Here is a 24,606-nt window from a genome sequence, read left to right as displayed (position 1 = left end):
ATCCTCAGTGGCTGGGTAGTGTATAAAAACACCACATTGAAACAAAATGCGTGAGACACATGAATGTAACATTTTGAGACGATTAACATGAAGAATGTGAAATGCAGAAATTGATCAAAGAAACAGGGAGCTTTTAGAGAATAAGATGAGCGTTTTACCTTTCGAAACTATAACAATGGGTTCAAATGGAATTTCAGTTCAAATATTTTGCCAGGGGCTTATTAGATAATTTGCAATGTTGGTACAGGTGGTGTTGCATCTATATATAAATGTATTCATACTCCAATCTGTATTTCTGTATCCAGGGCTTGTGCCTGTGCCTGGATTTCCAGTTTGACACTGTAGTGAGGGACCGACCTATTATCCTTAGCAAGCTTCTGCTACTGCACTTCCTGAAGAAGGAGATTCCTGCTCTTAGCTGGGAGTTCTTTGTCAACCGCTTTGAAACACTGTCTCTTGAGGCCCAGCTACACCTGGACTGCAATAAGGAGTTCCCTTTCCCCACTAGTACGTATTTTGTGGTGTTCTCAATCAGGCAGTCTGCACCCCTGCAGACACTGCAACCACATCAGATATTTGTTTGACTTCATGTCCTTTAACCAACTTCGACACTTGGCAGACATATTGCATTTGTTGTTACTTGGGCCTTAAAGTACTTCAAGTATGGTTTACAATCCTTTGTGTCCTTTTGTCAGCCATCACAGCCGTGCGCACCAATGTAGCCAACCTGAGTGACACAGCGATGTGGAAGATTCGCCGTGCTCGCTTCGCCAGGAATCGTCAGAAAAGTGTGCGCTCCCTCCGGGACAGTGTGAAGGGCCCATCAGAGTCAAAACGGGCATTCTCACTTCCTGAGTCCCTGAGCAATCGACTTCGTGAGTAGCACAGACCAGAGATCGGTTTGTCTGTATACCAGGGTTGTGATTTTGGTCTGAGTCTGACCCACTGTCAATTCCATACAGACATAGTTCCAATAGTATTTGCTGATACTTATTAATTTTGAGGTTTATGAAAACTAATCTAGGTTCCAGATGATATATGAGATGGTGAGATTCCCCACACTGGGATAGACAGTGCCATGATATCAAGACAATCAAACGCAATGTGTTTGAGTGATAAGGCAGAGTCTCTCTCTGTGAAAGAGAACTTATCCTGACACTATCTAAATTGTCCTGATGTGGTAAAGCTTTCTGATCTCATAATCAAGGTTAAAAGAAATCAGCTCTTTGCAAATACCATTCGACCAAGTCTGGTTCCATTTTCCCTATGTCCCTCTTGTCATTCATATGCATCTCCTGTTTCTATGTAGCAACTTTTGTTTCACTTGAATGTCCTGGTACTACTTTGTTTGGGAAAGGTGGGACTCCTTCCCGTGTCTTTCATTTTGTCATTGGTTCTGCACAGAAGGCTGTCTGAGTTTCTGAGAGATGCTATGCTACAGTTGGCTTTAAACGTAATGTTGTTGTCGAGCAGCTGGGTTTGGTTATTTTAGATTTGTGCAAATGATATGATAAAAGCCACAACATATAAAGCATAACACTTGGCAGCCACATTGGGTTTTTGGGCCACGCAGCATGGCTATCACGAACAGCTTGTGTGTGTGTGTGTGTGTGTGTGTGTGTGTGTGTGTGTGTGTGTGTGTGTGTGTGTGTGTGTGTGTGTGTGTGTGTGTGTGTGTGTGTGTGTGTGAGTGAATGGGTTTGATTGTCAGGAAGCTCAGACATGTGTCCTGTGCTACCTCCCCAGTGCATTCTCCTAAATTGTGTTCTTCATATGTGGTTTTTAGCTCTAAGGCTTACGAGGCAAGAGCACTCTGCCCCGACACTGGGAGATATGATAGAGAAAGTCCTGCCAGGTAAATAACAATCCAAAGCTGAAACATTATTTTTCATAATCACACCATATTTGAGGAAGGACATATATTTTACTATCAATGAGATAAGAGGCTACATAAAAAACATGAAAAAGCAATGCTTGCTCAATGGTGATATTCTTTGCTTTTTCATGAGTAGCCATCTGAAAGCTTAAACAAATTATGATAATTGAATGAACGAGATGCAACACTCTTGCTAAAAGCTAGCTTGGCTAGCTTGACTAGTGCATCACTTTTTTCTGTTCATCCTTTTTACACATTCCATGTACACGTTGCAGTGATGTCTATGTAAAGTGTATGATGAGGCATCCACCCTTCTAGACAGAGAAGAATGGATGAGATGAGTTGACTCCCCCACCCCTGTGTTTCACCCCTCCCCCAACTGCTTCTGCTCTCTTGCGCTCCCTCCCACTCTCTCACCCCTTCCCTGTCTGCAGCCCGCTTCCTCCCCCCCTTCAACCCTGACACTTCAGCCCCTGTCCTAGGCCAGACCTCATCCCCGGAGGATGACTCCATCATCAGAGACCTGCTCCCTGAGGATGCTGGGGTAGACCACCAGACAGTCCACCAGCTGATCATGGTGCTCATGAAGTTCATGACCAAAGATCAGAGCAGTGCCGAGGCTGACATTGGTAGTGCCAAGGCTTTCAACACTGTGAAGCGCCACCTGTACGTACTACTGGGGTATGACCAGCAGGAGGGCTGCTTCATGATTGCCCCCCAAAAGATGCGCACATCCACCTGCTTCAGTGCCTTCATCGCTGGCATTGCACAAGTAACCTGACATATAACCCCTCCCCCCTTTTTTAAATTATAACCCTCACCATGTTTGGTGTGCTGCGTTAACTACTGCAGCTTATGGTTATTATAACATGCACTTTTTGTTGCTAATATGTTATAATGCTGTTTCCTCCAGGTGATGGACTACAACATTATTCTGGGAAAACAGCTGCTACCCCTGGTGGTCCAAGTGTTAAAGTACTGCACTTGTCCCCAGCTGAGACACTATTTTCAGCAGCCGCCCCGTTGCTCTCTCTGGGCCTTGCGGCCACATATCAGGCAAATGTGGCTCAAAGCTCTGCTTGTCATCCTCTATAAGGTACTCTGATTACTACTGTATGGTGTATTCGACAATGGCATTTTACTGCACAGTGAATCATTCAGTCTGTCAGATAACATGCTTCCTTAATTAGCTGAAGGCTAAAAATGATTGCCTTCAAGAAACACTGAATGTCATCATTCATATAAATTCATGTTTCATAATTTGTATTTTATAATATCTGATTTGCTAGAATACAGAAAGACATATGACATAAGATTATGTATTGTTCTGTATCCTCTATAGTACCCTTACAGAGACATGGATGGGAGTAAAGTAGTGCTCCACTTGATCCACATCACCATCAACACACTGAATGCCCAGTATCACAGCTGTCGTCCCCATGCCACAGCAGGTCCCCTTTACAGTGACAACTCCAACATGAGCCGCTACAGTGAGAAGGAAAAAGGTAAGCCAACATAAAAACATCTTGACTTTCATAGACTTCTGGTAAACGCTAAATGGACTACATTTATATAGCGCTTTTCTAGTCTACTGACCACTCAAAGCACTTTACAATGTATGCCTCACATTCACACATTCCTACACTGATGGTGGAGGCTGCCATGCAAGGCTTCAACATGCTCATCAGGAGCAGTTAGTCGTTCAGTGTCTTGCTCAAGGACACTTTGACATGCCCTCTGGAGAAGCCGGGGATTGAATCTGCAACCTTCCGATTACTAGACAACCCACTCTTCCTCCTGAGCCACGCCACCCAACTTCTGGTCTACCTATAATAATAATTCAAGATTAAAGAAAACTTTATTGCCCATTAATACAGGTAGAAATGGAAGTGTTTCTTTTGTAAGGTGTGTAGCTCAGATAAAGAGGACTCTTGTATGTATAATACAAAACACAGGACACATGATAGATACACCAAGTGCATATAATAAATGAATTCAAAAAGCACAACATGATTGAATACGTGCTTTTGCTTATGTGTATGGGATGTTATGTGTACAACGTGTCTGATGGCCTCCTGTGTAAACACTGTTAGGCCTGTCCAGCTTGTCTACTAGCTGATAAGGAGTAACGTAAGACAGTTAGCCATGTTATCAAACAAGGCTGTTGTTGTAGGTTATTGGTATCTAAGCATCTGTGTTGATAAAGGAGACCAATTTGGCAAAATAAAATGGTATGGGCATGAATTTCAGAGTGCACACTAATTTGATATTTTTAAAATCACCTGCAATGTCTATGAATCTGAAACAGTAATGGACATTTCACTCGCTCCTCTGACTTCCATTTCTGTTTTACTTATGAGGAATGCATCTTCAGTGTAAAATAAGGATTTCTGGTAACACTTTCTATGAAGCTTGCATCTATAATGCCCTATAAGCATCTATTGCATCTATAACGCCCATACGTTCCTATAATGTGTATTGCAATGACTAACGGCTATGGCTGAAGACTGTGAAATAGCACTGAAGTCTCATTATGCATCTCTACAAATCTTCAGCAAAACAAGTTGGCTATGATGCATTATGACATTTTACAGATAAACAGGCTAATGATGACATATTTATAATGCGTACATCCGTTTTAAATTGACAATGTATCATAAAGTTGGCTATGAGATGTTGTGAGGGCGCATACATGGTTATAATGAGTCTTACAATGACTTATAGCTACACTTATAGGGCGTTATAGATGCTTACAGGGCATTATACATGCAAGCTTCAGAGAAAATGTTACCGGATTTTCTTTCGTACCCCCTTATTTTCAATATTTTGTATGTTTGTGTATAGAGGAGGACAGCGTATTTGATGAGTCAGACATCCATGACACACCAACTGGAGCTGGTAACAAGGAGTCACAGACTTTTTTTGCCCGCCTCAAGAGGATCGGTGGCAGCAAGTCTGTGAAGTACCAGCCAGTGGAGCTGAACGCCAAAAAAAGTAAGAGGCATAGCCTTATAAAGTCAACTGGTGATTATCACAGTATGCTGATCTTTTTTAAGATTACAGGATGCCTGTTGCATGAAGTCCTAACCGCCTTCTTGTGTGTGTGAGTGTGTGTGTGTGTGTGTGTGTTCATGTTTGTGTGTGTGTGTATGTATATTAGGTGAAATTGAACTGTCAGAGTACCGAGAGGCCAGCGCCCTCCAGGACAGCATTCTGCATTGTGTGAGGGAGGAGAGTACGAGGAAGAAGCGACTACAAGCCATGCACAAGCAGAAGTCTTTGGACATCTCCAACACAGACTCCATCCTCTACAATCTGGATGAACACAGACGCAAGTCCTGCATCGACCGTTGCGACCTGCAGGCGCCCCCTCCTGTCCTTCCCCCTTCCTCCACCACATCGCACAGCAGGCATCATGGCAAAGGCTCATCTGATAGCTCCTCAGTTCGGGTGGAGGGGAGCGATCCCCCCATCCGTCGCAGTTCTCGGGGAGGTCAGTCAGACAACTCCAAGCCCATCATTCCAGAGGTCCGTCTCAGTTGCATGGAGACCTTTGATGACAAGCCTAACCAATGCTCTCCAGGGGGATCAACTCAGGGCAAGGAAGACCCAGACCTCATTGACCTGTCCTCTGACTGCACTTCTATACCAGAGAAACACTCCCTGCTCTCCATGTCTGACAGTGACTCCCTGGTGTTTGAACCGCTGCCTCCCCTGAGAATTGTTGAGAGTGACGAGGAGTTTGACTTCAGCGCCATCATGGGCTCCCGGCTCAATGGAGGTGCCAAAGCTCCTGCTTCCCCTGCCAGCAGCAGCACACTACGTCTGTCCCCTGTGGTGCAGGTGAGCATAGAAGATTGCTCCAACAACACAGGGACTCCAAAATCCTCAGCGAGACAACCAAACTCAGAGCAGCCTCCCGTGGAGAGGACGCCACATCACATGACTCCTAGCACCTCTCTGGAGCTTCCCGACCATCCGGAGTATACCTGCCATGAGAGCCCCATGACCCTGAAACAGAAGAGAGACTTGCTGAAGAAGACCCCACATGTTCCAGACACCTCCCTGGATGACATGTCTGTGGCCCCTGAGGAGCAGAAGGCCTGGGTGGTGCCCGGGACGAGTCCATCTGGGAGGACAATCTTCTTGGACATCCCCGAGGACACAGCGGAGCCCCTGTCCTCCCCGGAAAAAGACAACCATAACAACAATGGCGATGATGAGGATGGTGATGATGAAGATGATGACATCAGCGATGAGGGGGACAGTGACCCCAAGCCTGACAATGAGGACGACAACGACGGGGCAGAGTTTAAAATCCAGATTATTCCCCGGCAACGTAAGCAGAGGAAGATAGCTGTGAGCGCCATCCAGAGGGAATACCTGGACATCTCTTTCAACACTCTGGATAAACTGGGCGAGCAGCCCACAGACGCTGGTAAGAGGGCAGGTGAGAGAGGGACATGCCTGAGACTTCAGTCTGATCTTGGGGGTTTCAGGTCTTTTGTTACACTGATCCATTGTGACTGGTGCGTTCTGCTGAGCCTGTCCTGTCCATACCCTCCGTTATTTGTCAGAAATTCATTTGTATTTCGAGGTGCCATGTAAGAGTTGAAGAGGCAAATGCAACACCAGATTAAGATGATCACATCCACAACATGGTGCTGATGTGGGTCGCAAGTTTATAATGGAGGCCACTCTAGCCTAAAATAAATATATATGCATCCTTATCGAAATCAGTCACGCAAATTTCCAGCGGTGGGCTCATCTTCCATAATAAAAACACCTAAAACAGGAAGGTACAGTAAACACAGCACTTCTGAAACATTACAGAACGCATTAATGACTGTGAGGATAAATATGGGGGGCAAAATTTAAGGAAATAAAGAGGCATTAAAGAATTCCAGGATGTCACTCCAATACTAAAAATATGTCATCCGTATAGGATAGTTTAAACTATGTTTTACAAAATTTGATCGATATCAGAAATTCGTGGTTAGATTAACACAACTTTATGCTAAACTTTAATGGATGACACATTATTAGATTACCAGTAATTAGGCTTTAACTCTCAAAACGCTTTCCTATTGGTTCACTTGCAAACAACATATTCGGTCGTCCGGGTAGCGTAGTAGTCTATTCCGTTGCCTAGTAACACAGGGATCCCGGTTCGAATCCCCGTGCTGCCTCTGGCTTGGTCGGACAGACACAATTGGCTGTGTCTGCTGGTGGGAAGCCGGATGTGGGTATGTGTCCTTGTTGCTGCACTAGCGCTTCCTCTGGTCGGTCAGGGCGCCTGTGTCTGGAGACTCCACATGTATCGGAGGAGGCATGTGGTAGTCTGCACCCATCCTGGGATCGGCAGAGGGGGTGGAGCAGTGACTGGGAAGGCTTGGAAGAGTGGGGTAATTGGCTAGATACAATTGGGGAGAAAAGGGAGGGGAATAAAAAAAACCCCCAAAAACCCAACATATTCTGCTGCTGATGCACTGCAAATTTACTGACAGTGCAAAATACGTACTTGTACTAGACACCTATATTGCCACAAAGTTTTTCCACTGGCATTAAATGGCATACTATATGCTGACGGCAAAGCCCTTCGCATCATCCACTCATATTGCCTTGCAGATCACAAAGTTCTGTCTGCCTTGGAAAAGCCACGAGAATCTGCCTCAGCCCCAACCCTTGAAGCTGCCATGCCAGAAACAAGCCACCGCTCCTCAGTTTCAAGTAGGACTGAAATGCTTTACTTTTATGTTTCACGGTTAAATTCACGAAAAACAAATGAGGTCATGTAAATGCCTCCGATTTTTTTGCACATGAATATCAGAATATCCTTAGCCTGCTTTTTTTTTTTTGCGAACTGATATTCCATCAATTCCATGTTTCAATAGGAGGCAGGAAGTAAAATGAAGACTTTTTGATATTTTATTGCTGAAACTGAAAAAAAAAACCTGAGCTAGGAATGCTGCAAAAATATTTGGCCAATGTTTCATTGACTTTTTTTTTTAAATTAATCTTAAATGCAGATTATTGCTATACTTTAACACCAGAAAGGAATTAAATGAGCTTTTTCCTTGCGACATAAACAGTCAGAAAAGAAAATTACCACCTCCATTTCATTTCCTTTTATTTGTGAATGTCCTCCCTCTTTCAATGTAAACCCTCACATTTTTAATGTGCTGATATGATTGTATAGTATTTATAGTAGTATTTATATAGTATTTAATCGGCAGCTCGACCAATGTGGATTGTCTCTTTCTCTGACCTGTAGCTCAGTATCGGCAGGTGAAGCGAGGCTCTTTGGGAGCTCTGACCATGAGCCAGCTAATGAAGAGACAGCTGGAGCATCAATCCAGTGCCCCACACAACATAAGTACCTGGGAGACAGGTCAGTCAAAGTAGCAGCGTCCAATAACCATCTAATAAGTCAAACAAAAGATTTTCTTTCCTTTTCCCAACCTCTCGTTTATTCATCGATGGTGTCAAAGCATGACTGTGCTACTGATTTACGGCATTGTTCAGATTTGTGGCATTGTTCAATTTTGAATCTCATATTACTCACGTCACTATTTGTGATCTGCCTGCAGTGTGCTTACCCAAACTGCACTTTACATGACATGTACTATGATTATTATTGAGTGCTCTCATATGCCTCGCACAAATATTTCTTCTAATTGCTGACTCTCACGTAAAGTTATAAAAAATATCGCTGGTAAAACTTCAGTCTAAAATGAAAGGCCCTTTGGGATTTCATGGCTATTCATCTCCCCTCCATAGGCCCAACTAAGACAAGTCTCCTGTCTGCCCCGAGCACAGTCAGCATGTTTGTGCCTGCACCCGAGGAGTTCATTGATGAGCAGCCTACCACTATGACTGACAGGTGACTGATTTAACCATCAGCTATCTGTCTCCAAAACAAGTCTATGTAATACTGAGAGACACAGCTTAATTGGATTGATGGGCTGACAACACGTGTCTGTGTGGTGTTCCAGGTGTCGTGACTGTGGGGCGGTCCTGGAGGAGTATGACGAAGAGACACTGGGCCTAGCAGTGGTGGTTCTCTCCATGTTCATCCACCTCAGCCCCGACCTGGCTGCCCCAATGCTTCTCGACATCATGCAGTCTGTGGGCAGGTACAGCTTCAGTGACCGCGTCCAAACACACAGTCCTCAGCCGATAGATGGCGTTTCATAGCTTTCTGCCATAACTCATGCATAATTCATTTCTGAGTAGGCTAATCTAGTGCTTTGGATTCTTTTAGGTTGGCATCTAGTGCCAATTTCCCTGGACAAGCAGAGAGGTATGAGACATCAAAGCCATTACACCAGTGTGCTTAAAATACACAGTGAATTAAAGATGAAATTTAACGGCTGATGTAAAATATGACTGCAAATGGAACTCAGCCGCTCTCACTGTGTTGTTTTTTCTCAGTATGCTGATCCCCGGGAACGCGGCAGGTGTGGCGAAACAGTTCCTCCGATGTATGTTCCATCAGCTGGCCCCCAATGGCATCCTGCCCCAACTCTTTCAGAGTAACATCAAAGGTCTGCTTGCCCTCCCCACCCCACTAGGACTATTAACCATAGGAGATTCACCATTGGACATGCTGTGACATGCTGTGTGCTGTGACCTTCACTCTTATTCCCCCAACCCTCTTCTTTTTGTAGATGGAAGCTTTCTAAGAACACTTGCCTCCTCACTAATAGACTTTAATGAACTGAGCTCCGTGGCTGCCCTCAACATGCTACTCGAGGTAGGATTTTTACCTTCGATCTTTAGTGAAGACCCATGTTGAGTGATGTCACCAGCAGGTGGAGCTCTTGTCAAAGCACAAGCCTTCATAACGCCATCTGTTCCAAATTACAAATCATCTTAGCATATAGAGAAAGCCTGCCCTCTGCCAAATCAGGTTATGGTTCGTTTATCTTGTTAGGCTGGCTGAAAATATAGATCAAAAAACATTTAGGACTGTGTCCATCAGACTGGTTATTAGTGCTTTAAAGAGGTCCAAACCACTCAGATGAACTATTATTTAAAAGAGTGATGCCATTGATCATTCTTGAATGATCAGTAAAATAGAAATTTCATTGGACAAAGAATTTTGTTATATAACCCCGTTGTCGTTTATGCTTCTGTGCCCACCAGGGTTTGAACAATAAAAAGAATCTACCAGCAGGGGGCACTATGCTGCATTGCCTGGACAACATAGCTACTTTTATGGAGGCTCTCCCCATGGACTCCCCAAGCAACCTGTGGACCACCATTTGCAACCAGTTCCAGACCTTCCTCGCCAAACTGCCCTCTGTGCTGCCTCTGAAGGTAGATGTTTAATCTGTCATGTTTTGATGGGATGTTTCCCATAAATGGCTTTGGTGCCGGTACGTTTGTTGGCTACGGTGTGGCAGAGTCTTACAGTAGTCATTGATTTTAATTCAATGCTTTTGACCTTTGATGTCAAATGAGTGGACTCCAATCAATGAATGCCTTCAATTTAGTTACAAATAAAATCTAGAAGAGCAATTGCAGCACTTTAGTTATGTTTAATGAGGTAACTCTTCCAGTGTTAAACCATATCAGTTCCTGATGATAGTAATAATAATAGGTGATGCAGCGATATTTCATCTCTGTGTCTTGATAGTGTCCTATGGATTCCAGTTTGAGGATCATCATTTGTCTACTGAAGATCCCGACCACAAATGCAATACGGGTAAGCCCACAGCAGAGATTTTACAGCTTTGTCATTCTTGGTGCAAATCTTTAACCCCTACTGCTCCAATCCTCTTCTCCAGAGCCTGTTGGAGCCCTTCTCCAAACTGCTGAGCTTCGTCATACAGTATGGTGTGTTTAGTCTCTCCTACCTGGTAGAGCTCTGTGGCCTGTGTTGCAAAGCCTTCAACAAGGTATTGTTGATTGTGTGCCCATGACACGTTTTCATACTTGTTTATTTATGAAAAAAAAACAACAAAAACAACACATGTTTCTGTTTAATAGCAATACACTCCTGGAAAAGTTAAGGGTGTAAACCGGAGACCTACACTGTTAAATGTATATACTCTATTCACAGGGTTCTGCACTGTCACTCGTTCTGCGATGCTCTTAGTCCCTGGATTGCTAGCTAGCTAGAAATGTGGCTGTGTGTCATGGATGATTAAGTAGGCAATCAGCCAGTATTGATTAACATGATTAGTTGTGGTGCAGGGGCTGAGGATGCATGGTGCGTTTCTGAGAGGCTGTGTCAGCCAGAGATGGAGCCAGGGCTGTCTGCACAGTTAGGCTAGATGGATCCTCAGCTTTCTACCACTGTCAACGCTGCATGCTTTATGTCTCCTGCAATATTGATTTTCTACACCCTGTTTAATCCCTCACCGTATAATATCCGCTTCTCAAAACCTCAAGTCAGTGTGAGCGATTGCTTTTGCAATCTATTCTGTGCAGTTGTTTTCTGATGACATGAAGTATTAGTAAGACCTATGTTGTTGTGTTTGGAGGTGAGATTTTAGGGGAGGGAAAGTAAGCCTATCGAAGACCTACCAAAGTTTGTCAAGTCATGCTCTGTTTATCATGACTGCATTGCACTACAGTGAGTGGTATTGTGTCCTCTAGCTGAAGAACATCCTATGATTTGTTACTTACCAAGGGCGCGCTCCATTAACTTTTAATTATGAGAGTGCAGGGCACAGGTATGCACGCACTAACAAGGCAACACAATAAGAAATTTCAGCTGCAACTCTGCATTCTGTAAGAGTAGAGGAACATGTGCCTGAACCTAATGTGAGTAAACATGACTGCATAGAGAAGCAGAGAGGCAAAGAGGAAACGAGAGGATGACAGTGTGGTTTGTAAACAGGCAGCTGGGCTTTGTGTGGAAGGGCTGAACAAAGAGAGCAGCCTGTCCTCGGGGAGCGAGCAGGCAGCCTGACAGCCTCATCTGAGCTGCCTGGGACTCTGGGAGGAAAGATCTGGACTGGCCTAAATCTACTCCTCTGCCTCACTATTCTTTGTCTATTCTCTCTCTTACTCTCTAACTCCCTCCATCGCTCTCTCTCTCTCTCACTCTCTGCCTGTCCTTCCCCGTCTCTTCAAGCAGCAGTGTTTTTGCTCTGCTTAAAGCATGAGCAAGCGAGGCTGATAATAGAGAAAAAAGGGGTCTTTCTACGTAGCTAACATTTCTACCGTTTCTATCTTGTTGTGTCCAGGAGAGAGATAAGTTCTACATGTCCCGTATTGTGGTGCTGGAGCTTCTGCAGGCTCTCAAGTTCAAGTCTCCTCTGCCAGACACGAACTTGCTGTTGTTAGTTCAGGTAAAAAAAAAAAAAACACACTTCCCTGCACTTGCATCTTCACAGCACAAGTAGAGCTCACAGTTCAATGCAACATGTTTTTAATTCCCAGAGCACAATTCAACAACTTCTGTTGTGGGTATTGTCAGTTTGTTTGTGCAGATATTGGCACCCGGCTAGCAGAATCCACAATCATCCAAAAGCACATGATCGCAACACTGCCGGGGGTAAGACTTAAGTAGTTCTGTGTTGAAATTTTATTAAAATAATGTTCATCAAGCAGCAGGAAATAAATGTATGCCCTAATGTGACTACAAATAAAAAGCAAGCCCCTTTTTTAACAGTGCACAACAGCAGCAATGGAATGCATGAGGCAATACACAAGTGAGCTGCTTGACTTCATTGCAGATATGCACACGCTAACCAAACTGAAAGTAAGTCTTCTTGCTCCTTCTCAAGTGCCATAAAATGTTCCTTAAATTTCCTATTTACGAAAATCTTTCTTGTCTGAATTCCGTTGCTCATGGCTCGGCATCTCTTTCTCTTATGTCTTAACCCTTCCCTCCTTATTCAGAGCCATATGAAGGCTTGCTGTCAGCCATTGCATGAGGACACCTTTGGTGGGAACCTGAAAGTTGGCTTGGCACAAGTAGCCGCCATGGAGATTAGCAAAGGCAACCACCGAGATAACAAAGCTGTGATCCGTTATCTTCCGTGGCTCTACCATCCTCCCTCTGCCTTGCAACAAGGGTAAGCTGATCTTTATGATTAAGACATCTTACACCATGAGAGTAGGTAGTGGTTGTAGACAGTGCATTAGCTTTACAAGCATGCAGATGACATCTTGTGTGTTTTTTACTTTCTGAGCTCTGTTCTCTCTGCAGACCAAAAGAGTTCATCGAGTGTGTGTCCCACATTCGGCAATTGTCCTGGCTACTGCTAGGCTCTCTGACCCACTGTGCCCTGCACCAGGGCTCCACCTCCTGTATGCCCATCCCTCTAGATGCTGGTTCCCACATTGCAGACCACCTCATTGTCATCCTCATTGGCTTCCCTGAGCAGTCCAAGGTCTGGAAAGAAAAAAAAAGCTTCTCAAATTGCCCACATCCTAGACTTTGTAGTCTGAAACCGGCTAGGCTTTCTCTGAGTGTCTCTGCTCTGGTCTCCATCTCTGTCCACAGACCTCGGTGTTGCACATGTGTTCTCTGTTCCATGCCTTCATGTTTGCCCAGCTATGGACTATCTACTGTGAACAGGCAGCTGCTGCTCCAGCCCTGCAGAACCAGAACCATACAGAGTTTTCTTCCAGTGCCATCCTCACCGGTCTGGAGTTCTGGAGCCGTGTTACACCGAGCATCTTGCAGCTCATGGCCCATAACAAAGTGGTGAGATCCCAGCCTGCTCTCTTTACTCTGAGGAGGTAGCTAGCTCAGATTGCTGTGGGAGGACAGGCGCTGGCTAAACTGGCCTGCTTATTTAAATGTGAAATGTTAACTGAGGACATCACATTTTTTGTGGAAAGGCCACTGTAATTATCAAGTGTTTGTGTTTACAATAGGTCTCTTTTCATAATTATAATTATTCAGCTTTGCAAATAGCAAAGAGATAGTAGCTGTGCTGATATATGACAAAGACTGAAAGAAATGAATAAATCAGAATTGTATTCCCTGTCTTTTCTGTCAGATGGTGGAGATGGTTTGTCTTCATGTCATCAGTCTGATGGAGGCCCTACAGGAGTGCAACTCCACCATATTTGTCAAGGTTAGCAACAAGCTTACAAAGCCACAAGCCTAGCCATGTACAATATTCACACTTTTTTCTACACATGATATTTCAGGAGGTCACTTAATAGCAAATAAGGCATTCTCATTGGCCCAGTGTTTAGCACTGTTGTCTGACAGCAAGAAGGTCCTGGGTTCGAATCCCAGGCCGTCCCAGGTCCTTTCTGTGTGGCGTTTGAATGTTCTCCCTGTGTCTGTGTGGGTTTCCTTCGGGTACGCCGGTTTCCTCCCGCCATCAAAAAACATGCATGTTATGGTTAATACTCCTGTCTGTGCCCCTGAGCAAGGCAATGGAAAGAAGAACTGGAGTTGGTCCCCGGGCGCTGCAGCTGCCCACTGCTCCTATACATTAGGATGGGTTAAATGCAGAGAACAAATTCATTGTAAGAATACAATGGCAAAATAAAGTGGCTTTCATCTTTCTTCTCTTAGTTAATTCCTATGTGGCTCCCCATGATTCAGTCCAACCTAAAGGTAAGGCTTTGCAATGCTTGGCGTGATCGAGATTAATTGTGTGTGAATATTACTCCATGGGGACGATTCCAAATTTGAACAATGTTTTGAAACATTTGCCTTTTTTCTTTCTTTGCCGTGGTCAGCATCTGTCTGCAGGGCTGCAGCTGCGTCTTCAGGCCATCCAGAACCGGGTAAACCACCAATGTCTCCAGGGCCAGGCCTCAGGAGCCCTTCTGTTTGCCCTACGAAAATGGCTGCAGTGCACCCAGTTCAAAATGGCTCAGGTGGAGATCCAATCATCCGAGGCTGCATCGCAATTCTACCCCATGTGACCTGTTCTCCAGCTGCCTCAGATGTCATCCAGGGACAAGTCCTCGTAAGGGACCAGCATGCTTCTGACCTGGTTGACCCAATTCACAGAGACAACCCCTAGCGTAAACAAATATTTGCTGTCTGGGACTCTTTGGGACTGAATCATCTTAAACACCTTTAGTATTACAGTAGTATATGTACAGTACAGTAAACTAATGCTATTTCAGTGTCCTACCATTTGAGGGGGTGATTAAAGGTTGGTAGGCTTGTGAAAGAAAATATATCAGGTGCCTAACTGTTGTATTCAACGGACATGACAAGTCTGTAGATGTTGGAAATAATATCTTTAGACCCACATTAGTAATTATGAGAGTCTGGAAGTGAATGCTTGTTGAATTTTATGCTCACTCAGTGACATTCATATTTCAGATTTTTAAGTTGCTTGGTTGCAAGCTGGATAATAAATATATGAATTTTCTAAATGTTTGGACACCCTGTCTTTGTCATTTGATTTTCAGAAATGCAAAACAGTTCAGCGCTGAAGTTTGATATTAGCTGTACTGATTGTGTACAGATTGATGTGGAAAATGGCCACTGGGCCATTCCTTAGGTGGCGGACGGGCAAAAACCAACTTCCTTGCTCACTGGCTACTGGAAAAGAATCCGAACCGAAGGTGTTTTCCTGAAAGAACACATGGCAGATATTTTGGAGCTGCTTCTGGGATCTTTCCCAGACTGTCAGTCATGTTGACTGTTGTCATCAGGGCTCAGATCGATCAGGGGGGTCGATCGGAATCGCAGCCGCAGCCACGTAACTCGATAAGGCGGAGCCAGACATTGGAGGTAAACAGTACTATCTTTGCTGCACCCCCGCCCCCGGACTCCCCTTCATTGGCAGCAGCGAAACGGATCGGCCCGTGCATATACCAAGCAAACACAATTACCTTTGGCCTAATGTGGTTTGTTGTGATTAAGCATTGTCGTGAGGTCTAACCACATTACGGCAAGGCTCTTGTCTGGGAATAACAGATGATATGACAGCAGGGCTGCAAAGCCAAATCGCACATTAATCTTTGTTTTGATCCTTGAAGCTGCGAGCATTTCATTATCAGGCTGTATCATTAATTAGATTAGATGGCGTTATTGCATTTTGAGAGAGGTATGTTTGTGGCTAAAAATAAGGGAGGTTCAGTTTGCATAAATATGTAAAATTTTGCTGCTTATGTTATCGCACACTTAGCTTTGTAAAAGGACCTGTGTCGAGAGGCATGTGTGAAACGAGTCATCAGCTTCAGGTGTTTTTTTGGATGATATGAAGCAATGACTAATGTAACATGCTTGTACAACTGCACACACACAAACACACACACACACACACACACACACACACACACACACACACACACACACACACACACTCCTTACCACTTGTGGCTCCGGGCTGACTGAGTCAGGCTGTGGTGCCCCTTCTCATCAACCTCTAGTTTTGGCTCATCAAAGAGCCCCTCTACTGCTGTGTGCCCGTGTGTGTGTGTCTGTATGGTGACGATATTGTGCAAATGTCTGTGTGTGTGTGTGTGTGTGTTCGCATGCACGTGTGTGTCAGTGTAATCAAGTCCCTCTGTGACAGGGCTGCATCTGTGCGCTGCTGCCACTGTTGTGATCGTTTGAACTGGCAGCCCTTTCTAAAGAACCTCTCTCATTAGCGGCGGCTTATGTAATCAGTGTCCCACAGGTATCCAGCACTTTCCCCGCCTAAGCCTGCCTGCCTTGCCTCCTGGAGGACCATATGGGAGCACTGACCTGATGAGCAGGCAGCTGGAGATACCGAGGGTAATTAACGCTGACCAAAGGCCGCTCTCAGGTGGAGAGGGTGTGAGTGGGTACTTAAAGGCGGCGAAGGTCAGCTTTGGACGGCGTGTGTGAGCTCGTTTCACGCATACACAAACAAACACAGAAATGCAAGTGGACCCCCGCAAAGAGAGCAGGGTGGTCAGTTTAGCAGGTGAACCCGCAAAGATGCGAGCTAATTCGAAGACTTTGAAGAATGGAGTACGAGTTTCCCTTTTGTTCCATGGGAAAAAAGCCTTCTGAGTCTCGTAAAGCGTGTTGAGCCAGTGAAGATCCCCGGCTCTCCCACCCAGCCCTGTCACATTGCTTTTATTACAGTGAAAGCCACGGCGCCCTAGCTGGACAATGCATGAATGTTTAAATTGCTCAGAGTGTCCATCGGCATTACCATCAACTGGCGCATCTAAAGCCGGGAAGGCGAAAGTACTGTATAGTCTCTCATTCACGTTATAATTCATTCACATTCCTCTCTGCTGCTCTTCCACTCTCACCTCATGATTTAGTCTGTCCAACACATATACATAATCCCCCTCCCTCGCTTCTTTCCGATAACTTATTGTGTAACATACAAACGGAGGGAGATGTGGCCAAATTTATTTCTAGCACTACAAGAGCGGCACCGCAAAGGTATTCCTCCAAAATCCCACTTTCTTTCCTTCACTTCATTTCATTTGAAAGCCAGATTTTGCTGAGAGACACTGCACGCCGTTTAGCACGGGCTAAGCCCCCCCCCCCCAACATGTCGACCGTTTGTCTTGACGCGTGCTCAAACGACGACCATGTACGAGCAGCCGTGGTGTCTGTGACACCTTTTTTTATTGATCGGGCCCAGAACAGGCACAATATGTGACCCATAAGGTTCCTCGTTTGCATCATTAGGCCCCGTGGAGTGGAAGGCGCTTGATAATCGCAGCTCGTTAAAGATGCACCGCGCGAGACAGACGGAGAACACGTCCTCAGCCGCAGGGGGCCCGGGAGACGCGGCCGCCACTTCTCTTCCCCGGCACACACAGCTCAACGCAGCACGGTGCAGACAGGAGGGGAGCAGGCTGTATATAATGCCACCCTCTCGCCACCTTCAGCACCTACGGCCAGGTCTGTGTGCCGCAAGGCACTTGCCGGATTGTAATCGAAATCCATTTTTTAACACAACCGACAGTAGGCTTGTTGTTATGTACAGTTTAATTTACAACTGAAAAAGTCAGCAATGAAATCAACTTATGCACATCATCCTATCCGTTTGGTATAATGCATAAATTGTGCATTGACTATTGATTGCCATATATACATCAATGGCTTGCTCCATCAACATGACAACATTGACATAATTCTAAGTGGTAGCACGTTGTTTAATTTCTACTATGTATAAACAAATTTCCTGTTACGCTGTACATGTAAATAACAGTCCAGAAGGCAGATATTTAAATATCAATATTTACATTCATGCATCCATCATTTCTCTCATATAGGTACATTGTAGGATATACTGGTTGCTAATACTGTGCATGTTTTGATGCAAGTGTGTGTTTCCAAGAGTCAACAGTTTAGCCTGTCTTCACGATACTGACGGCCACGAAGCACAGCCCACTCTCACCCAGACCGCTCGTCTGCATGCACATTCACAGACAAATACACAGACAGACGTAAAGACACACACACACACACACACACACACACACACGCACACACATGCACGCTGACACACGCGCACGCACACACACACACACACACACACATGCACATATTTAATGTCATAAAGCAGCGTAGAGTTGCGTGATGCTCCAATTCAACTCAGTTGTGTTTTTTTTTTTTTTTTACAAAGGAGATGTGGAGCACTGAGTCACACATGTCCCTGTGGCAGCCATCCCCCTGTGCAACCTGATCTCTGGCTATTGGCTAAGCCTCCTGTCTCTCACTAGTCACAAGGTCAGCCTGGGGCTCATGTCCCCCATTTCTGTAATGATGCACTAAGCCTCTCTTGACAGACAGAAAAATTAAGTTTGCTAAATCCAAACAATACATGGCCTAAGGCATCCAGCTAACCCCGAAACTCTGGGCCCGTGGACCGATGGCAAAACACAAAGTGTAAGAGCACATTTGTCTTGTGGCGGAGGGATTGCACCTTAACGTTAAACAGATAAAAAGAGCGAGTAAAACCTGGAGATTTTGGCCATGACGCAGAGCTGAAATAATGTTTTTGGAAAACACACATTCGCACAGCACATCACAGAGGTCCCTGACTTGCTTGCTGAAGTCTCAGGGATGCAGAGAAAGGCATATCAAACAGCCAGAGACAAAACAACCGATACCAAAACTCCTTGCAGGGCAAAGCGTGTTTTCTGCATCAGTGTCTCAACAAACTGACAGCGGGCTTAAAGCATTGGAGCATCACAAATGAATTATATGGTTTATGAATATTTCACTTAAAAAACAGACCTATCAAGAAATGAGTTTTAATTCATCAGTCAAGATGTGGCTATCTAACAGGACAGCATCTTTTAAGTAAAAAAATAAATTCAAAGCTAGATAAATAAATAAATAGATGGATGAATAAATTTATATTACATTGAGTCTAAGTACCCGGTGGAAATGCTGTGATGAAAATTAACCAGAACGTCTTTTAGTGACACTGATCCTCTTTCTTTTTTTTCTGTTTTTTTTTTAATGGATTTCTTTATATTGCATAGTAAGATGAATAATCCACATCTCAGAGCCAGGACCAACAGGAGACCCATGCCTCTCAACCAGGTATCTACCTCAAAAATGGGGGAAAAAAAAAAGATGGATAGTGTGAAGAATATAAAATTTATGCATTCTCCATATAGAAACTGCATGCACGTTATTTTATTGTGTGTGATGGGCTAGCAGGTCTAGCCACACATTGGACGGCGGGCCTCCTGTATTGTCTGTTGTTGCATTGCAGATGTCAACAGTGTGTGAGAGGTCTGGATCTGCAGCAGCCTGGCAGACGGTCCCTCTCCAGCCAGCAGCCAACCAGCCGCTTTGCAACATTTGCCATTATTAAGAGCATAGTGTTCAGCCTGCTGTGCCACTTCTGACACCACTGGGTTGCTCTTTCTCGCCATCGCTCTCGCAGATTTTCCTCTCATAAACTTCACAGCCCATCCTGAGCTGGAGGGTGTTTTCAGTCCAGGCAACATGCTGAGAGAAGACGAAAGGTATATACGCGTTTGGAAACCTGCGGTAAAAACCCTGTTGCATTCTGGGTGGGGTGAGGGGGGTCGCTGTTTTTGGGGTTCAGGTGTGAGACGATAGTGGCGATATCACTTCCTGCGTCTGCATCTGAGTGGGTGGGTGGGCGGGGCGGGGCGGGGTTGGGAGGGGACAGTCTATACCACAGTGTTGTTGGTACCCATGGCTTTCTTGTTACGGATGCTCATGGCGTACTCCCCGCGACTTGTCCCGTTCTCCTCCTTTCGTAGCGGTTTCCTGTGAAGAAACATTTTCATGAGGTGAGACTAAATTTCTCGACATGAGCGATTCGGTGTTGCCTAAGCCCTGGGCTGGAGGCTGTTCCATTAAACGGAATTTCGGGACTGTTAACCTTTAGGTTAATTTGATTTCCCTGGCTGCTCTGGGTGGACACGCTGGTCTCGGCTATCCTTTCTAATAAACTCAAATGTAAAAAGGTCACTTTGCCCTTAGATCCATGAGATTTGACAGGAGAGAAAGATGCAATGCAAACACGGCGGCAGGGGGGGGGTATAGCAATCAAATAGACAGCTTAGTAGATACACTATAAGTGATGAGTGTGTGTGTGTGTGTGTGTGTGTGTGTGTGTGTGTGTGTGTGTGTGTGTGTGTGTGTGTGTGTGTGTGTGTGTAAACAGCAGAGGAATCACATCGACACAACCTTGTCATCACTGAATACCCTGTAATACTTGCTCATTTCTTAATCATTTCTGGCGCAATTAAAAAACAAAAACAAGCTACAACACACGATCTCTTGCTGGTATCGGGTCTGCGAAGAGCAGTATCATTCAATGCAGCCCTTTTTTTCTAACGCACCCCTCAGTGCCTTTGTGGTTATTATATTTGTCCAGTGTACTGTGGCTTCTGCGCCGACCCCTCAGCTGCTCTCCTCTGCTCGGGCTTATGTAACTCAGAGACAGATCTGAATACAGTTAGTACAGTCATTGTCCCACTCAACACTGTACAGTGCCTTCACTGGCACACAGGACCCTTAAGCTACATCTTAGCTCAGTGTCCCCTTCGCCATCTAAAAGCTCTGGCCGGCCAGTCTGACTCCGTGGACAGTCCTTCTCAGTCCAGGGCGCCACAAGCCTCATTGCTTTTCCGATATCATGCTGGGGCGAAATCCATTCTCTTTGAATTAATCTCATACGTGACACTCCCGTGGTGTACACAGGAGATTACTTAGTGGATCATAGGTCATCTGAGACTGTGAAATGCCCATTAGAGCCTGATAGAGGATCTTAAAGGGGAAACAATCACGGTTGTTCAACATGACCTATATATATATATATATGTGTGTGTATGTGTGTGTGTTGTAGGGATAACGCTCTGTTAGCAGCCATAGTGCCGAGCGGTCCTCTGTGTGTCTATGAAAGGCTGAGCAAATTGTGTCATGAATCTCTGTGTGGCGTTGTTATTCACATTTTCTCATAGCCCACCGGACGCAGCGGCAAACCGGGGGGGGGGGGTTATCATATTCACAGATTTCTGCCGGTGTTGTCCCTGGAAGACACCTTGCTGCAAAAAATTTGGTGGTATTTTCGAGACCCACAGAAGACTGCTCAATACCATCATGGCTGCCAATGGAAGTGTCATCTCTACAAATGTATTGATAGAGATAATGCTGAAAATCATGCTTCAGGTTTCCCTTTGGAGATTATGCAACCTATTTACAAACTCCAGAGTATATCGTTTCTCCTTTGCAAAAACGCACCGTTGTAGCTACGGATTCAATATGTCCGCCTTAGGACTGAGTTGGTTCTCACTGCGGATGACAAAATGGCTCATCATTTCACCATGGCTCATGAAGCCCTGTGAGATGAACATGAATAACTGTACCCCAAAGCAACCGAGAGGTATCACTGCTCCATCAGGAACACCACGGGCTCAAACGCTACAGAACCGTCCTCCTCCCAGGGTGGAGAGGTCCGGTTTGCAGATGCAAGGCGATGACTAAGACTTCCTCTGGGAGTCCTTCATCTGGTGCGGTTGAGTGGTACATCCCACTTGGGACACAGGCTGGCCATGTAGACAGGTGCTGCTGCTTCCATCCTTGTGGGACCTGGGAAAGTCCTCCGGAAGGAGACTGTCCAGCTCTCTGGGGGGTTGGGGGTGGGTGGGGGATACATCTCGCTTCGGGGAAGATGAGTGGATGATGCAGCAGCTGTTTAGTGGGTTGGGATATACCACGGTTGTCTCTAAGGGCTAGCCAGTCTTGCTTGTTCCCAGTCTTGCTGTTGTTTACACCAAGACTGGGAACTCCTCCTATGAAAAGTGGTCAGGCTGCGATCTATGGCGGAGCCACAGATCTTTCCACATGCAGCTCCTTGTAGTAAGACAAGAGCTCCCCTGAAAACATGATTTGCGATAGTTTGGGGGGGGGGGGTCTCTCGAATATCAATTACCAGACTGTTCTTGCAATAATTTCGCTACGCACATTTCTATATTGTTTTCTATAGCGATCAGTTACACCATACATGCATTCTTGGATTAAGCACCGGTGAATTTAATGGGGATGATGCATCATTTATTCGCTGTTAAGATCCAGCTGTGCTAGTCCTACAATCCATCCAAACATGGCAATGCAATAGCAAACTGATCACAAGATAAGAATTTATCTATTCTTACTAATTTATATATCAATCTATTTTACTTCCTATTTACCATGCCCGTGTGTATGTGTTACAGGCTTTTTGGTAACACTTTAGTATGGGGAACGTAGTCACCATTAATTAGGTGCTTATTAGCATGCAAATTAGCAACATATTGGCTCTTAATTGGTCATTATTAAGTACTCATTAGTGCCTTATTCTGCATGGCCTTATTATACAACCAGTAAGCCATTAACTATGAGTTTTCCCTCTATAACCTCAGAATTATTGCTTATTAGTAGCACCATCTCAATATGCTTTGCTTAGTATGGACTTTATAAGGTGGTAGTACCACAAGAAGAGTTATTCTCCCTTACTAACACTTAATGAATATGGTCTGTTCTTACATAACAAAACACAAAACTACAAGTGTTAATAGTGTTAAATTACTGTAAATTAAGTTTTTGTTACTTAGAATATGTTCCCCATACTAAAGTGACATCTTGATCATTACTAATTCACTAGTAATTAAGTTTTTTTATGTTCCCCATACTAAAGTGTTACCGGCTTTTTCATTGCGCGTGGCCTTTGGATTTGATCAATCAATTTCTGATTCATTAATTACTGTGCTCTATTCTAACTGGCTGTGTTGTATCATAGGCAGTGTTCGCTTCTTGGATGTTTGTCTCATAGATATGCTGATCATTGAGCATGTATGCTCATTGATCAGCTCACTTGATCAGCAAGTATGCTCATACGCTTGCATCAGGGCTGTTTTATTACCAATAATTCATTGAAAGTCTTCTTTGAGGCCCCCCAGTGCAGAAAAATGAGCTGCCTGAAAGCCCTGGTACAATTCGTATCCCGACAGTAGTCAACGGCGTTGAGATTCATTCAACATTACTCAACTTCCTTATGTCCCGCCAATGATTTCTTCTTTTGGGGGGGGGGGGTTCGCCCCTTTTTCTCCTCAATTGGACTTGGCCAATTACCCTATTTTCCAAGCCACCCCGGTCTCTGCTCCACCCCCTCTGCTGATCCGGGGAGGGCTGAAGACTACCACATACCTCCTCCGATACATGTGGAGTCGCCAGCCGCTTCTTTTCACCTGACAGTGAGGAATTTCACCAGGGGGACATAACGCGTGGGAGGATCATGCTATTCCCCCCAGTTCCCTCCCCCCTGAACAGGCGCCCCAACCGACCAGAGGAGGCGCTAGTACAACAATTGGGATACATACCCATATCCGATCAGATCTAATCACCATTCAGACGCTCCTTGTCGTTTTGAGCCACCACCCGGGGCGGACCGTTTGGGCATCTGATCGACCTCTACCCAGGCCTTCAATAATAAATTCCATGCTGTTGACACATGGCAGGTGGCTACACAACACTTCACAGGTTAGATGAATATTTCATATCAAAGCTGTGCAATCACAGCTCACATCCCTGTTTGAAGTTTGGGGAATGGGTCTTGATGAAATTGGGACATGTGTTGAGCTGTTTACAATTACTCCAGCCATCTGGATATTAGAGTAACATGCTCTGGTTCAAAGAAAAAAAATAAAGCATTTCCCCCAAAAAACAAAACAAGACCAAAAACAAAAAACTGTCTGAGTGCATTTACCTGAAGGCGTTAGTATGCTAATTAGGCATGGCAGAAAACAGAGCAGAAAAGTTAAATATAACTAAATTTTGGATTTTCAAACCGTTTAAAGCAGAGAGGACTTTTGCTTTCACCGGCTCTATGATTGGATAGCGGTGATATTTCGTCCCGCTATAGGAGCGGTGGTAGTGTATCATCCTTATTTGGAGCAGAATCCCTGAGCCTTCTGTGATTGGGAAAAGCATCAAGCTTCATTAGTCAGTTGTGTTGTGTTTTGTTTGCTTTGGCTTCCTGGATGGCTGACAGCCTGGACTGCGGCATCATGTCTTTTCATTTGGATGGCACAGCAACACTGAGAGCGCAGCGTGTGTCTGAATCCTCTTCGCTGTGCATGCGCGCATGCCCCCTCACATCCACATATGCATGTGTGCATGCGCATGCACGTGTGCACACGCGCGCACACGCACACACACAAAATAGCTTTTCTGGTGCTGTGGACTGTGGATAGAATTGTGTAGAATGGGCTTTTTTCAAACTCCTTTGCCACTGACAGATGACTGGCAGACAAAGATTATAAAAAAATAGCAAAAGGCCAGGAGGACTGGGATGAGCATTGCTGGCTCCTCTGGTGTCTCT

The 24,606-nt window shown here is 44.9% G+C and overlaps 2 protein-coding genes across 2 annotated transcripts in view; one reads left to right on the top strand and one right to left on the bottom strand.

Moving 5' to 3' along the window:
* Positions 1–15,159, top strand: part of LOC130126445 (protein unc-79 homolog) — a 43,790-nt gene extending 28,631 nt beyond the window's left edge. Inside the window, 27 exon segments of the mRNA XM_056295967.1 lie at positions 306–507; positions 696–875; positions 1,787–1,855; positions 2,359–2,648; positions 2,790–2,972; positions 3,219–3,381; positions 4,721–4,870; positions 5,037–6,314; positions 7,505–7,606; positions 8,151–8,277; positions 8,604–8,759; positions 8,872–9,012; positions 9,141–9,179; positions 9,311–9,423; positions 9,547–9,632; positions 10,025–10,198; positions 10,518–10,586; positions 10,669–10,779; positions 12,076–12,180; positions 12,309–12,386; positions 12,504–12,593; positions 12,734–12,909; positions 13,044–13,227; positions 13,341–13,544; positions 13,843–13,920; positions 14,373–14,414; positions 14,540–15,159. Of these exon segments, the coding sequence (XP_056151942.1) occupies positions 306–507; positions 696–875; positions 1,787–1,855; positions 2,359–2,648; positions 2,790–2,972; positions 3,219–3,381; positions 4,721–4,870; positions 5,037–6,314; positions 7,505–7,606; positions 8,151–8,277; positions 8,604–8,759; positions 8,872–9,012; positions 9,141–9,179; positions 9,311–9,423; positions 9,547–9,632; positions 10,025–10,198; positions 10,518–10,586; positions 10,669–10,779; positions 12,076–12,180; positions 12,309–12,386; positions 12,504–12,593; positions 12,734–12,909; positions 13,044–13,227; positions 13,341–13,544; positions 13,843–13,920; positions 14,373–14,414; positions 14,540–14,728 (4,779 nt within the window). The 3' untranslated portion in view covers positions 14,729–15,159.
* A 4,750-nt stretch (positions 15,160–19,909) lies between these two features.
* prima1 (proline rich membrane anchor 1) overlaps positions 19,910–24,606 on the bottom strand; it is an 8,064-nt gene continuing 3,367 nt past the window's right edge. The window contains 2 exon segments of the mRNA XM_056295380.1: positions 19,910–20,009; positions 21,782–21,938. Coding sequence (XP_056151355.1) covers positions 19,910–20,009; positions 21,782–21,938 — 257 coding nt within the window.

Source organism: Lampris incognitus, chromosome 16 (genome assembly GCF_029633865.1).
Source record: "Lampris incognitus isolate fLamInc1 chromosome 16, fLamInc1.hap2, whole genome shotgun sequence".
Classification (NCBI taxonomy): Eukaryota; Metazoa; Chordata; class Actinopteri; order Lampriformes; family Lampridae; genus Lampris; species Lampris incognitus.
This window is presented reverse-complemented; position numbering and strand designations above follow the sequence as displayed.